The 16,032-nt window shown below is 50.3% G+C and overlaps 1 protein-coding gene across 1 annotated transcript in view; it reads right to left on the bottom strand.

The window, feature by feature from the left end:
* The window catches only part of CDH23 (cadherin related 23), a 207,754-nt gene that overhangs the window by 156,463 nt on the left and 35,259 nt on the right, over window positions 1-16,032 (bottom strand). The window contains exons 4-5 of the mRNA XM_075758935.1: window positions 3,076-3,218; window positions 72-119 (exon numbers count right to left, since the gene is read on the bottom strand). Of these exons, the coding sequence (XP_075615050.1) occupies window positions 72-119; window positions 3,076-3,218 (191 nt within the window). The remainder of the gene's footprint in view (window positions 1-71; window positions 120-3,075; window positions 3,219-16,032) is intronic.

The raw sequence follows: 16,032 nt of genomic DNA on the forward strand, positions 1-16,032 counted from the left end.
GCAGCCCACGCTCGTCCTCCCCGCTCCCCTTCGCCCGTGCCGCAGACCATGAAATGAGAAGTCACACTTACCCCTTGGCTGTCACTGACGGAAAATTCAACCGTGAATTCTGACTTAGTCTGAAAGGGAAGGAGAAGAAAAACATATAATTAAAGATACTGTAGTGTTTATCTGCAGATGGCAGGCTTGGGACTTTTAGCCAATATTATTACATGCAAAACGCTTTCAGGACCTTCAAGAAGAGAAGGGGCGCTTGAGTGCAATTACCTATGTTGAGTATAAAATGCTGAGAAATACTAATGCCAGCAGGGTTCCAGCGTGTTTCACAGGCACGGGGAGCCGCTCTGCCCCGGGTCAGGAGGATGCGGGGCCGAAGGAACCGACTCCCCGACTAGCAGCGAGCGCTTTAAACAGACAACGGGGCTAAAGTAGATGAGAGAAGCCTGCTGTTTAACCTTCTGCGGAGTGCCAGCAAGCCCCAACTCTCTTTGCACGCCCGCCCTGGTCCCTGACGCCGCAGGCTGCCTGCTTGTAGCAACGAGAGGGAATAAGCGCAAGGCGGAGAAAAACAGTTTTCCACCTACGGCGTGCTGTGACCTGGCACCATCTCCGACTGCGAGATACAGGGACGACGCAAAAAAGAGGAGAAAGTCCAAAGAAAAAGCTGTGTAATTAGCTTTTGTTCGAGATGACAATACAGCACAGTCTCACTGAGGACATCTAAATCTCGCTGCTGCTTTCCCAACTCACCTGCCATGCAGTGGGGATATTGTATAGCTGGGAACAGTGGGATAAGCCCAGGGTCTGCGGTGAGAACTGGCTGAAATCCCATAAGCCCATTCAAAAAACCGCCCGTGCAGCCCTCTCTGCCCCGTCGCGCTTTAACTAAACAAACAGCTTGGTCTGAAATGGCAATATATTAAAGCCACTGGTGCTGGGGCGAGGGACAAGCGGGGAAGAGGGGATTATTTTGGTGTGAGGGCAGGGGGAAGCTGCTAGTGGAGGCAAAGATCTCCTCCCGACCTTTCTTTTCCACCAGCGATGGTTTTGCTCCTGTTTTACCAAGGAATCGCACAGGGATGGACAGCAGGACTTGGACCCACCACACCTATCTTGTACCTGGGCACCATCCGGTATTTTGGTTCCCCCAGTCCCAGCAACCCGTTCCTCCTCCAGCATCCCTTCCCACCCAGCGGTGCCCCTGCCCCACCTGAGCTCCTAGAGCCCAGCAGCTTGACGTTTCCAAAGCATCACGCAGGAAAAGCTGGAAAGCAAGCTGGAAATAACACTCCTTGCCGCAGATTTGGTTAATTTATTCCTAATAAGAATGGCTCAGGACCAGGGCGGCAGCCGCTGCTGACCAGACCAGTAGCTCTGCTTGCACCGGGGTAGCAGTTCATCTTGGAGAAGGGTTTGGGGAACAGTTTAGCAGAGCGCGCAGCCCTCCTGCCCCCGCGTCTGCCCCCCCTCCAAACAGCTGGGGAATTTAACCTGGGCAAGCTTCCCTAGCTCCTGCCTCGGGGCAAAGCCTGCAGGCAGAACGATGAGCTGAAATACTGACGGAGAGGAGAGCTTCGGCTCCCTGCGACATCCCACCCTGCCGCGTCAGCGTCTCGCACCCCAGTTTCCCCCCTAGCCATCGGTGCGACCGCGAGGGACAAAGCAGTAGGGAAGAAAAGAAAAATAGGAGAGAAGAAATCACCTGTTGAGCATTTAATTTAAAAACTCGATAAAATAATCAGAGAAAGCTGCCACATGCTAATTTCTGTCTCCACCTTCATTTTAGCACATACTTTTTTTAGACTCGGGGTTTGTCTTTTTTTTTTTTAAACCCATTTTCCTTCTAATCTTTGTGGAGTGAAAAATCTTCTAAAAATGGTTTTGCCTCTATACATTCACTACTTCTTCCTCTTTTTCTCTATTTTTCCCTTTTCCTGCATCATTTAGCTCACTACGATTCCCTCTCCCTTTTCAAGTCTCTTTGTCCTCCATTGTACGAGAATTGACCTCTCACTTCTCTTTCCCCACCACCTCTCCTGTACAGCTTTCCCTCCCCCTGACCCTTTGATCGCACCCATCCAGACCAGCGCTCTCTACGCCCAGCGTGCCATCCGCCTCCATCCCTTCCCTCCCACGCCATCCCGCTCCCTCCACCACAAATTGCCGTTCACACCTTTCCTATACCCGTACCAAGCTATGCACGTGTTCGTCTTCACCCTCTCCCACGTATCGCTGAGTTTGAGCCCCTGGGATCGGTTGATGGGTGCAGGCTTCTCTCCCGGTTCAGCCCGGCCCTGCGTGCAAGCTCTGCTCAGCTCCTTCCCTTCCCACCCTCCACCCAAAGACACCTGAAAAAAAAAAATCTATCGATCACCCTCCTTGGCTGAAGGCTGCGATCATAAGTATTGGGAAGCGGTAGGCATTTGAATAAGGGAAGATTTATGACTCACGCCAGCAGCTGTTGGCACGGGGAGGCGGAGGGGAGAAGGGTGAAGAAAAACGCTTTCTTTTTCCAGAGTCTCGCTCTTAGCGCTGTGAAATTGGGTTTGCCCTCCCCCAGCCTGAGCAGCATCCACCGCTCCGCTCCTCCGCATCCCCGCATCTGGCTAGCTCCGACCGGGACCCACCAGCGCCTGAGGTGCGTTAATGGGTTTTATCTTCACAACGCTGCCGCCGGCAAACAAAGTGCTAAACCCAGGCAACAGGAGCACAGGGAAATCAAGCACGTTGCCCAAAGTTGTATAGTATTTTCCCAGCCTTCCCAAGCTCCTGTCCGAGCGCCTGTGCTATCCCCTCCTCCTTGCTCCAGTTACTTCTGAACTTGCAAATATTATCCTGGGATCCAGGAAAACCAACAAGCCAGATGGAACCAGAGCGCTCTGCTTATTTCCCCGTGTCCCCACTGAGCTGGGGACAGAGGCAGGGTGGCTACAGACAGACCCCGATGGGGACACGCCAGACATCTCGATTCCCGACTCTGGAGGTGGGGGGAGCAACGCCCAGGCTGCAATCTCAGCTGCCACAGAAGATAGAGAGTCACCCTTTAATCCTCCCTTCAGCAGAAAGCAGCGTTACCTCTCTGTCCAAGGGCTGCCTCAGCCAGACAACACCGGTCACGCTCTCCACCGCAAAGAACCGGCTGGCCTCCTCCCCGACCACGCCAAAGACCAGCGGGTCATTGTCCAGGTCTCGGGCCAGCAGTTGAGTCACTGAGGAGCCTGGGAGAGATAGAAAAGGAAAGAAATTATGAGCAAAATGGGACAGAGGAAAAGAAATCCTGAAAATATTCAGGTGGTCTGCCTTAAGTCATCCCCAGACTATTTTCCCACGCTGCTACAATACCTCAAACGTTTATACAGCAGCAAGGGGAGTCAAGCTGCGCGCGGGCCTACTGTTCTCTCTAGCACAGATAAACTGTACCGCAGCTCCTCTCCTCCCTCGCCCTTATCAAAAGGGAGAGTCGCCTTCGCTCCGCAGAAGCACGGCCATCTCGGGCACTGGCGACAGCAGAACCACGCGTGCCTCTTCCAGGTGAGCAATATCAGCCTCCCTCACACTCTCCCCCGCCGAGGGGCACCACCAGCACATACATCATTTCCAGGTTAAAAAGCAAACAACCCAAGGCCAAGAGCATGGACATGATACCTACAGGTGCCTCGGGGCTTAGGATTTGGTAGGACTTGGAGCCAGACATAGACCCAGGGTTTGTTTTAAACACCGCAGCTGCAGCAAGTGTTGGTCATCTTGGCATATGCGGAGCCCACCCACCCATGAGAGATGTTGGGACAAATCCATCACTACCTTCTGCCAAATAATGTTTTGAAACCATCTTCTGCAGCATCCTGAATACCTCAACCAACAGCGGCCTTACTCAGCCATCCCTCACAGGTGTGCAGTTGCAAATGTCTCTTCCTGACTGCACCAAGAGGCAACCTGGACCCTTCAAAGTTGCTTCATGGGAGACACATGTCCTGTTTGTGAACTCCACGCTGCTCCTGGAGCGGGATGACTTCCACTGCTCTGAAAGCAAGGGACACTCGCCACCCTTGGAGCCTCATTTCAGCCCCACAAGAACCTCCTCGGATCATTTTTGGGCCTCTGCATGACGCCCCCCGAGCACATTCAAAGTCTGGTAGTGGTGGGTCGACCATGGCCGGCCGCCCGTCACCCACCCAGCCACTCTCAGTCCCCTCCTCAGCAGGACAGGAGAGAAAATAGGAGTAAAAAAACCCTGGCCCCAAGGACTGGGGGGGACACAGCCTCTGCTTGAGCCATCTTTGGCAGTACGAGAGGACTCCATGACCCCAAATCATCTGGCCAAGGAGAACGAATGCCAAAATTTCATCCATCTCAGAAGAGGAGGGAAGTTCCGGTAGACCGGAGGGCAAACGCAAGCGGCACAGCTCGGCAAGCAGAGCAACCCCGGGCAATTACCGACCACTTGGTCTGACATCAATCACAGCTGAAATAATGGGAAAAGCTGATATGAGATTCCATTAATAAAGAATTAAATGATAGGAACATAATTAATGCCAGTCAACACGATTTTATGGAAAATAGGCCTTGTCAAACAAACTTGATTTTATTCTTTGATGAGATTACAATTTTGGCAGATAAAGGTAACTGCGAAGAAATAATAGACTTTTGTAAGGCATTTGACTTAGCCCTGCATGACTTTCTGATTAAAAATTTAGCGCCATACAATACCGATGAAGCGCACCCGAGTGAGGACCCGGCTGCCTGGCTGGTCCCAAGGCCACCGACCGGGGACATTGCAGCACAGCGTCGGTACAAACCCGGGTGACAGCATGGCAGATAATGGGGAAGACCAAGCAGCCAGGTGAAGCGCTCAGGAATTTGGGCTTGTTTGGTAAAAATCTGTTTTCACAGCCCCGCTCCAAAATGCTGGTGGACCTCAGCTGCAGAGGAGCTCCCAAAACCAGCCATTCTGGCACGACCAGGGGTCCAAGCACGCAAGGAGCTCTTTCCATCACACCCTGGCTGGCAGAGCCGCGGTGCAGTTTGGGCACTCGGAGGGGCGGCTTCAAGGCTGTGTAGCTGGTTCTGCCAAGGCTGCAATTCTGCAAGCTGCTGGGCTGGCCGCACCGTCTTCAGGACTGGAAGCCACCAACGTTCGGGAGCTAGCAAAAATGCTTTACACTTAACAAGGGCTTTAAAAGCTTGAGCTGCTTCATTTATGAAAAAGAAGAGTAAAGATGACTCAGGCCATCTCGAGCACATCCATGAAGAGCACAAAACGTAAGGCTTAAGATGACTATTCCAGTGCAAGAAAGCACAGCAAAACTCAGTGCCCAAACGTAGATGATTTTCTGTTGGAAGAAGGAGTATCAGTGGTTTTAAAAAAAGCAACTATAATTAACTATTGAGGGAAAAAAAAAATTCCTTTCACCAACACAGGCGCAAGCCAGTAACTGGTCAGGATCAAATATATTTTGGACCCAAAAGCAAGAGTCCTTATCCAAACAACTGCGATCAGCCGGTTCATCTGCAACGTTCTTGTCTCTTCAGTGAGTGCAAGTGTGAAGCCAACACCGGAGATACAAAGCCACCCTACACTTTCTCAAACTTCCTCAGAGCCTTAATATCCAACAAGCTACTGGCTTGCTTTTATTTTGGAGGACACCTGAAGCCATCCTTTGCAAAGGTTTCTTTGCCCCAGAAAAAGGGGCAAGACTGTGACCACCCCCACGACAGTGACAGCCAGTAACTAGGACAAGGTAAATCCAGGGTCTTATGGCTCTATTCTGCCAAATTTCGTGGGAGAAACAGACTTTCCCCTTTTACATCTCATACAAAACCCTCTAGATCAACAGGGTATCTGCAATTCCCTCCAGAACTGCAAATACTTCAAACCCAAAGAGGTTTCGCTCTCAGTCGCAACTCACAGCGGAAGGGAAACGATCTTAAAAATCCTGCTGAATAGGAAAGCCATGTCCCACCCAGTTCTAATCATAGTCGCATTCATGGTTTGTACGCTGCAAACCCGCTTGCACAAAGAAACCAGCCAGCGAACGAACGTTTAACTCTTCTCTGTCTCCCTGCATTACGGCTACCTCCCTCTGGCAGGGAACGTCGTTCCTAAATTCAGGCTAACCTGGAGAACCAGGCAAGGCATTTTGGGGCAGAGAGCATCATCCCACCTGCCAGCCTGCAGACGCGCCAAAGCTAGATCCCTGCGAAACAGCACGCTGGGCTTGGCTGCTCTCTGCTCCAGGCGTGACAAAATCAAGGACGGATTTAGCAGGTAAGAGAAGAGGGAAGGGAACATTCAGCACCTATACCCTCCTCAACTTTTCTTTCTTTTTATTTGTTAGAAACAGGAAACTTCACTAGGACATAAATAGGGCAGCTGAGAACATTAAAGGGTAAGCTGCACATTGTTTTCCTGTATCACAGGAAAATACCATCTTAAACAAACCCTCACAAGTGAGGTGCCGAAAATTAGGAGCTGTTTTACCCATTCCCTTACCTGTCCATCAGCCAGTAATCACCATCCTAACTTAAGAGCACCTCCCAATTCATTATAGGAAAAAAACACCCCCATGCATAAAATACAGATCAAAATAACAAATTAAATAGAAGATAACAAGAAACAAGCTCCCTGAAATAAGAAATGAGACTTCACAATCACTTTGTCATTTGTTATTCTGATTTTTGCAAGCTTTAGCCCGGGAGAACGCGAAGTTTAGGCACGCGGTGTAAACCAGGCGTGCAGGATGCGGTGAGAGAAGACCGCAGCGGAGCACGCTGGGCTCCTTCCCCACCACGACAAAAGTGTTCGTGACCTACCTTCCACCAATTCCTCTAGCATCAATTTATTTAATACTACTTCCCCCCCCCCGCATCTTTTTTCCCCTCTCAATTTGTTGCACCAAGGGAGAAGAGGAGCAGACTAGCTGGATAGCACAAGGCAAACACCCACAGCTGGAGCATCTGGGCCACCGATCAACAGACCACAAGAAATCCCATTTTCCGGGGTGATCACAGGGAAGGTGCTGTCACATCCCACCCATAGGTGAAGCCAGACCAAGGCAAACACCCGACCCAGCGATAGTCAGCTCCGCAGCCAGACCCCACACTCTCTTTCACGGAAGCAACACGGGAATTGCCAAAAGATTGCAAAAAGCAGCGCTAGCACCTTCGCATCGGGGTGCCTGTACCACCGGGAAATCATCCAAAAGAGGAAGGTCCCACTCGGACAGAGCACGCAGAGCCCAGGGAGCTCCACAGCTGCCAGAAGCCCCTCTCAGGGCACTTGCAAAGAAAAATAAGGTGCCCCAGCTCTCCCCGGGCCACGCTGAGCGTGCTGTCGGAGCTGCCACAAGCCCAAGTGCCGACCTGGCTCCAGCAAGGGCTGAGGAAACAGGGACAAATTATCCTTCTCCAGTGCAAAGCTATAGGCTCCATTTGTTTCTCCTCAGGAATCAGACAGGGCAGTTAAGTGTCTTGATTCCACCAGATAATCGCAATTTATCTTGTCTCCTTTTGCCTCGTTTCTCTCAATCACAGCTACTTCTCCCTCTTTCTCACACATACACAGATTTTCTTCTTTCTCCAAGTCTTGAACTTTGACTGACCTCGGGAGCTTTTTTTTTTTGGGGGGGGGTAGTGATGGTTTTATTGCCTCTTGTTCCTGCTAGGATTTTATTAATTTTTTTTTAGGTTTGGCTGCTTTATGGAAGCCTGCGTCCTGGGAGGTTTTGGAAGCGCTGAGCCCCAGGGCCAAGGAAAGAGTTGGAGGATGAAGAAGCTGCAAGATATCGACACAGTCTGCACGAGGATGGGTTGGGATGGAGGGCACTGGGATCCAACGGAAGGGGCAGGTTTCTAATTAGTTGCTTAATAAGATGCTCCCTTGAAAGGTTTGATCCATATACAAGTGGAGTTAATAGGAATCTCTCCGCTGACTGCGCTGGCTTTTGGGCTCAAGACTTCAGGCACCAGCTACACTTTAATATTAAAAGCATTTTAATCCCTGCTTTTAAAAGCCAGTGCTTGTTTCTCCTTGGCTCGTTGTTTCCCACCCCTCCCGAGCTCTGGATCGTATCCGTGGGCACAGTCACCACGCAGCTTCTTGGCTCCCCGTCTTCTGCCACCGCTACCGAGAGCGGTCTGGAGCTTGCCAGCACCGCGGGCGCTCAGCTCACAGGCAAGGGGGTTTGCAGAATAAAAAGTCAGAAATTTCTAAGTAAAGGCAAACGGATCAGAGGCACCGGGCACGGGGAGGGAAGCAGCAGGGAGACAGCCCTTATGCCACGAGCGGTGCCCATGGTCCTCAACCAAGGTCACCAGCTGGCACAGAGAGCCCCTGGTTGCTATTCAGCTTCTCAAACCAGCACACATTTATTTACATAAAAATCATTTTAGCATCCACACCCCGCAGGAAGGAGTCCCCTTACGTGAAGGCCACCGCCACGCTTTTGCTCCAAAGTAGCTGCCACCAGATTTCCTTGGCTGCCCCCTCCTTTCCTTGGAAGGGAGGTGGCACAATCACATCCCATTCTCACTTCTCCCCACGGCACTCCTGATGTTGGCTACCAGCCCTGCCTTCCTGCCCCAGTTGCCCCAGCACAGGCATCTCCAATTAGCCCAGTTCACCACAGCAGGCTGGCCTCTGATGCTCTCGGTGTCAGGATTTGATGGATCTGATCTTGAAATTCAAACACCCTGTTCTTCTCATTTGTCACCTGCTCCCTTTTCTTTGCCTGTAATTCATTTTCTCTTTCACCTTTCAGAAAAAAATAAACGAAGAAAAAAAGCCCTTCCGTGATGTTTTCCCAAAGATTTTTTTTTTTTTTTTTAAAAAGAAAAGATGAAATGCCAATATTTCTGTGCTGCTGAGCCACCTCTGAGCAAAGTGAGAGAGAGGAAAGGACAGTGACTCCCCAGCAAGGCAAAGAAAGCAAAATCTAGTTTCAAGCAGGAGCTGCAGCAAACGGGAGCTGCTCCCGCGTTTGGGATGAGGCTTCATCACTTTCCCAGAGAGGACAAGCCCCGAGCTGGGGACAGAGCGCGCACAGGAGACCCCACCTGATGCGAAAGGGGGATGCGAGTGTAAGCACAGCGGGGGGGGCTAGGAGAGCAACCAAAGCACGCCTGGGCTCAGGCAGTCTCTTGCAGGCACCAGGATCTCTCCATCTTCGTTCCTGCCTTCCTCCCAGTCAGTCCCAGCCTCCTGGAGCAGTTTCCCTGTCCATGCCAGGGATGGCCACAGATTACGCAGAAGATGCGGGCTTCCGAAGGCTAACCACCACATGCTCCAGACTGCAGCTGCCGGGAAGACCTTGCTCCTCGCAGCTGGAGCATGCCCTGGGTGAACAGTAACAGCAAAACTCATGCCACACAAGCATGCCCAGATTAAACCCTGGCCAACATCATCCAGATACGCTCAAGGATACCTGCAAGCACACCACAGGTACGGGGGCAACCCACTCATCCAGCTCCAAGCCTTTCTCCCAAAGCCGGTGGCCGCCGGCTCATTCCATAAACACAACCTCAACAGATACTCTCGGGCCTCCTCCTCAAAGAGCTCAACCACTTGAGCCAAAACTTTCCAGAATGACTCAGCAAAGAAAGTTTCCGCTCCTACAGTTCAAGTTGAGCTCAACGTTACACGCTTCTCTTTCCAGGTGCTAGTGGGAAGCATCAGCTTACCCCACCACCAAGGCTGCCGCCACTCCGATTACCGTGCTGCAGAGCGAGCGAAAGAAGGGCAGGGAGCCACCAGCACCTTTTAAATAGGGTCTCATAATACATAAATGAGAAAAGAACAGTTTCTGCCACCAGAAAAAACAGGAGGTCTTCACCAATTACAGGGGGGAAAAAGCCCAGTAACGAGCTGGCCCAGGCACCTACGACCATCACCCATCATGTATGGGGGAGAGAAAGGAGCCCAACACAGAGCTGAGAGAGGAGGGAAAGCAAAACCATCACTTCAAAGTGCAATCAAAACCACCTCTGAGGGAGTTTATCAAGCTGGGAAGCAAAAGGCACAGCAAAAAGTTTCTCCTAGCTCCTCAGACGCCCAAAGCCAGAGCAGGAGACAGAGCCTGTAATTTCTCTGCTACATTTAGTTATTTTAAGGGGCGAGATGGAATCCATAAACAGACCTGACAGTGGTGGTAAACCTCAGAAAGAGGCATTGCCTGCCCAGCCCTCGCAGAGACCTCTAAAAGGGTGTTTAAAGCGATTTAAAGGGAAGAGCGCAGCAGCAGGTAAAGAAGAGCCAAGCGTTCACACCTCGGTTTCCTTTGCTATTTACCGAGCACTTCAGTTAACTTTACAAGGGAGATGAGAAGGGGGAAAAAAAACCCACAAAACCCAAAGGTATATTGAACTTTCTCAACGTTATCGTTAAACCCCGAGATTCTCCTGGTAGATGCTGCGCAGGGAGCCGCCGGCACGCATGCGGGCAGAGAAGCGGCACCCTTCCAATTAAAGTCAACACCTACATCAACACGATTAAGACAGAGCAATTTCCCTCCATCAACCTTCAAGCAGGCCTTACAGCACCGCAGATATCAAGCAAGCTCTCCAAAACCAGTTGAAAAACGTACGTCTTCGTGCCGGCGCCGAGTCTTTGCAGCGGATGGAGGTGACAGCCCTTGCTCACTCACTAGCACCTCCGTGGCTTGGAGACGGCAGTTTATTACCCGAAACTCTCCAACCAGGCTGGTGAAATCACCGATGCGCCTTAATACCACTGTGGCATCTCTAGATCTGCCTGGAAAAGGGGATAAAATCTGCTCATCCCAGGGCAAATGCCCTGCAAGCAGCAGCGGGCTCAGGGGGTGCCTGCCTCCTCCTTCTGCAGCGATTCCTGCCCTCGGGTTCCCCACAAAACCCACAGTCCTCGTCCCTGGGATGAGGGAGAACACGCATAGTTTGCAAAAACTGAACGGGCTATTGTTTCCTCTTGTTTGGAAAGGAATAAGCTGTATCAGCATGAAAGAGGGAAGTAAATCCAATTGTATCCAAAAAAAAAAAAAAAACCCAACCACAAAAAAACCCACCCACAAACAGGAGAGGAAAATAAGAAAATAAACACTTGTAAAAGAAGGAGTCTGGGTCTGTTAAGATATTCCTGGTGTGAAAAGGGTTCCCGCACTTAAAAAGCCCTCTTCAAAATAATTTCCTCTCCACACTGCCTGGGAGCCTCATAATTACCAACAATGATCAGAGACCCATTCATTTCATCCTAAAATTAATACATCATGTTTGGAATGATATCACATTAATTTATCACAAGATTTATGAAACTTGTACTTTTTTCTAATGAGATTTATGCAAATTCTGCTCCATCCATTGTTTGCGCCATTAAAAAAAAAAAAATTTCCCTCGCAGAAGCTGCTCTGTCAAAAAAAGTCTCATTCACTTTTATTGATATCTGTCCTTCCCTGTTCATCCTCACAAGCGGAGAGGGAAGGAGAGCAGGCGGTTCCAGCCAGGGCTGCGAACCTGTTCCCAAGGCACGAGGGAGGAGAGCAGCCCCATCTCAAGGATGAGGCCTGCAGGAGAGTTTTAAACTAATTTTAAAGGAAGTTAACTGGTGGTTCGCTCGCACTTTTGTCTGAGAAGGGTCAGAGGACAAGAGGAGCAGTGAGGAATTGTGAAATTAAAGGTATTGAGGCTTTCCAGAGTGGGAAGTCCGTGCGTGGTAAACTTACGGAATAAATACAAAAGGGGGAGCGGAGGGGAATAAACGCCAAGAGAAGCACAAGCGCCGAGCATCAGGGGGTTATAAAGGGGGAAATCACAGGAGATTAACTTGATATTTTACAGCAGAGCTGTAAATTGAAGGCAGGCACGCACAAGATGTCCCGTCAGCCCAGGAAAGCGTTTGGTGTAACGTCTTACAAAGCCTAAGGCTTCCCGAAGACCAAGGCAATTCTCAGGCAAGACCATTGCCAACGTTGCCTTCGTTTCTGAGCATGCCAACTGGAAATCAAACCGGGACCTTCATCAATACCATCACGGCTTCGCCTAGGAGGCTGGGGAAGGGGATTCTTGAAAAACCCTAAATATTAGATGCAGCTTGGCTCCTTGGAGCCGCCCTCACACGAGTACTAACGACTGTTTGTGAGACACACGTACAGCGGGGTGGGAAAAGGCAGGATGAACCGAAAAAGCCAAGGGAAACGTCAGCCTGGGGTTAGCAGAAACATCCCAGCAGTGAAATCCATGGAGGTGTTCAATAAAGGCAAGAAGCCCAAACATCGCCTGGGGGCTTTTAAAACTGGCCTGGAAAAGATGGTACAAAACCAATCCTGGAATAGCCCTGGAAACACTGACTAGATGAGATCCAAACCCCAATTTCAGCAGCTCCGGGGAGCTGGGAGGAGGGTGCTCCCCACCTCCGAAGGCAAACCCCTTCCCTCTGCGTGGTCGTGCTGCCAGGCAGCTCCACGAGCACTCGTGCCTGTCTCCAAAGAACACTCTGTACACCGTCTCCCGCTCCTCGAGGAAAATCTAGCTAATGCAGTCTTGATTAACGTTTCTGACACAAAGTTGAAACCCTAAATCCATAGAATATCCTTTTCTAATTAATTTTTTGAAATAAGAAACAGCCCAGAAAAAATAAGGAATATTTCCTTTGTTCCTTCCTGCCTTCTCCACACATCCCTAAAAAAAAAAAAAAAAAAAGAGTTCTGTTTTTAATGGATTAAACACTCATAGGTCAAAGGAAACCCTGTCAGGGGTACCAGCATGGAGGGAAACACCACCTAGTTCTCCTTTTGCATGAATACCATGGCTCAGTAAAAGGCAGAAAAACAAGATCATCAGTGATGGCAAGACCTTCACCCTCACTCTGGTTTCCCACCAGTGCCTGGGCACCAGGCAAGCTCCAAGATGGAGGTAGAGACCACCGGAGAAGACTCAGGACACCTAGTCACTGGCGAGATATTTAATCCCCTTCCCCAAATACCATTTTTGAAGGCAACTTTTTGAGGTAGCAACACCTACCTTGATGGCCGGCTTTCAGAAGACCACATTTCTTTGGAAAATAGACATGCCTGTAGGTGAGATGCCCAGTAAATTCATTGAGCCACTCACCAGAAGCCGCACAAGAACTTTCACAGCAGGTACTCCTGGCAATGACCACGACCATCCTCCACCCAGCAACTCAGGACCCTCCCTGACAAGCTACAGCCCAACACAGGAGAAGGATTCGCACCACAAAGAACACAGTGTACTGGCAAGTTTTGTGAAAATAATAGCTAAGGAAAGCTGGATGTTCTTCCTCAGCATCACAACATTTTTCTTTGAAAGACCTGGTTGCCAGCTGTCCCATCAACATGAACCAGCACAGGCAGGGAACAGGACATCCCACCGCTCTTGGGACAGCTAAGAGTCCTTATGGACATAGCAAGAAGATTGTCCTCCCAGGTTACTGACTACGTGCAAAGATAGGGTTTTGGGAAAACTCCTCCAAAGCGATCGCTCCAAGCCATTCCTTGGGGTGAACTCTAAACTAACGAGGATCCAGAACCACACGGCCAGGGGCTTTCCGTAGTGACTGATGTTAGTGGAGAGTCACTGTGCCGCCAGAAACAAGAAATTATGCCAACTGACCAAACAAGTTGTACAAACAAGTGCAGAGACTAAACCAGCAGCCCCCAGTGCCGGGGTCAGTCCCGTTTGGGGAGCCGAAGGGCAGAGGACTATTTCTCTAAACAGAGCCAGGCCAGCTTGCATTCCGACTGCCAGCCAGCAAGAACAGAGATAATGAGAGACTCCTGCTCCTGCCAGAGAAACCACAACACCATGCAAAGAGCTTCACAGGTCAGAAGAAACTATTTCAGCAGGTGATCTGTTGCAGCCTCCCTTTTTGACTACGGAGAGGTGTCTTGCCAGCTAAAACCACGTAGCAGCAGGGATGCTCAGCACCCATATTTTCAGAGGCATCTGCCAGTCGGGGCATAAAGACCACAGGTAACCACCTGAAGCAAGCTGTGCACTCTCACTAGGAAAGATTAGACAAGGCTTGCCTAGGGGATAGTCGAGCCAAAACATGCCACCAAGGCACACAAGATGTTGCCATCCCTTCCACAAAGGGAGTCCCAGAGCAGGTGGAAGACTGAGAGTTACCATATGTCCAGAGAGCACCAACCAGCTCTGCTGACTGGGAAAGTAGTGACGACTGAAATCAGATCCCAGCTCCAGGGATTACTTTCTATTTAGCGGATGCAATGAACTAACAGGAGCTCTGCTGAGAGCATTCAAGATGGGAGTCACCTTGACTCGGAAAAACAGGGGTGCATACCCACTGCAATCTCCCCCGCTCAGTGCAGAAGGCAGAGGAGACTAGAAGATGCAGCTGATCCAGCATCCTCAAGTTCATTGCTTCTCTTTGGCCATACCGAGCTTTCCAGAACTACACCGGGGCACACAGAAGAAAAGCAAGACCCCAGAAGTCTAGTTAATGAGGTGTTTTGCTACTTGATGTAAATAAATTATGAGTAAGATGAACCATGAAGTAGTTTGCATCTTACCCAGACAAGGTAACATAGCTTTGTGTTAATTAGAAAAGAGAAGCTGTTCTGCAATTAATATGAGGTCAGAGATAAAGCTCGTTAGATTGCACCGCCAACGGAGCAGGTCCCAGGACTGTTCTGGCATTGAACAGGATTGCAAGACGCCCACAGGGTGTAAGACACCCCTGGGACAGCAAGGCGATGATGCCGGCAACGGTAATGGAGAAGTCATGCAAACGTCAGTACTGAGCTGCTCCATCAACGGCGTGCCGGTACGCCGCCAGCTGTGCTCCTGTAACAGGGATGAGCCAGAGTGTAAAATGCCACCTCCGAAACAGCGCTGCCTGAGAGCCGCTTCCTCCACCAGCAAGCCTGTCAAGCTGAGGAGCTGAGCAATATGAATGGGAAAAAGGGAAAGAAAACAAGAAAAAAAAAAAAACCCAACCAAACCCGTCAGCAAATTTTACTTGCACAAGTGAAGTTCAAGCAGGATTCATTCACGGCTTGTTTGAAATCTCATCTGCGCCTTACAAAAGATGCAACATCCCCGAGGCTCTCAGTCTCACAGGGAATACAAAACCTTTAGTGCTACAGCTTGCCTATGGCCCAGCTGCTCCGCTCTCTGAATGGTTCAGGGGAACAAATAAATATAGCCATCCTCAGCCCAAATATCTCAGGATGTTTTGCTCCAGCACAGGCGTGCTTTGGTACGTGGGTCAAAGTCCCACTGCCTGGCCAAAGCCAGAAGGAAACGGGTACCAGAGGTCAGGTGGTTTTGTCTGCAGACCTCAGATCCGTAAGCAAACTGGCCTCGGATTGTCACCGTAACTCTCTGAGGTTTCAAAGACACGTGCTGGGTGATGGATTCTGCGTAGTTATAATGAAGACACAGTGAAATCCTTTCTTGATGCGTCTCTCTGGAGTTGAGTTAGCACCTCTTGATCTCCAGAATATGACTAGAGTAAAAGCAAGGCACAAGAACAGGCCAGAAATTTGAAGCCCAAGGCAGCCGGCTTTGGAAAGGTTACATTTCCTGCTCTTCCCACTCTCTGAAAAACAAACAAAACCCTTAAGAAAACCAAGAGAAGCAACCAGACACGTGGAAGACCCTCCACAAAGGTGACAGCCTGGGGAAACGCAACGTGTGCAACTCATCAACCCCTTCTTCCACCGGTCCTGGCCTCAAAGCTGCCTTCCTCTGAGCACAACCCAACTCCTCGGGGCTGGCAACGACTGCCGCATCTTGGATGGAACCTTTCCTACCGTGCCTCCCTCCCTCCCTCCCAAATGCCAAAGAGAAGGTGGGGAGAGACTTGGCAGGTGGTGCCTGGGTATCTGAGGCACAAGCTTATCTGTGTCCCAGCCACGGCGCTGCAGTAAATTGCTTGTTGATAAATGAGGCTATTTAGGAGCAAGTGATGCCAGCATTACGGTTATTAATGACGCCGACGTGGAGAGACATTTAAGAGGAGCCCCGTGTTCTATTGTCCTCTCGCCTGTGAGTAATGGGGCACTTCAGCTACGGGGCTTCAAAACC

The sequence above is a fragment of the Balearica regulorum genome, chromosome 7 (genome assembly GCF_011004875.1).
Source record: "Balearica regulorum gibbericeps isolate bBalReg1 chromosome 7, bBalReg1.pri, whole genome shotgun sequence".
Lineage (NCBI taxonomy): Eukaryota > Metazoa > Chordata > Aves > Gruiformes > Gruidae > Balearica > Balearica regulorum.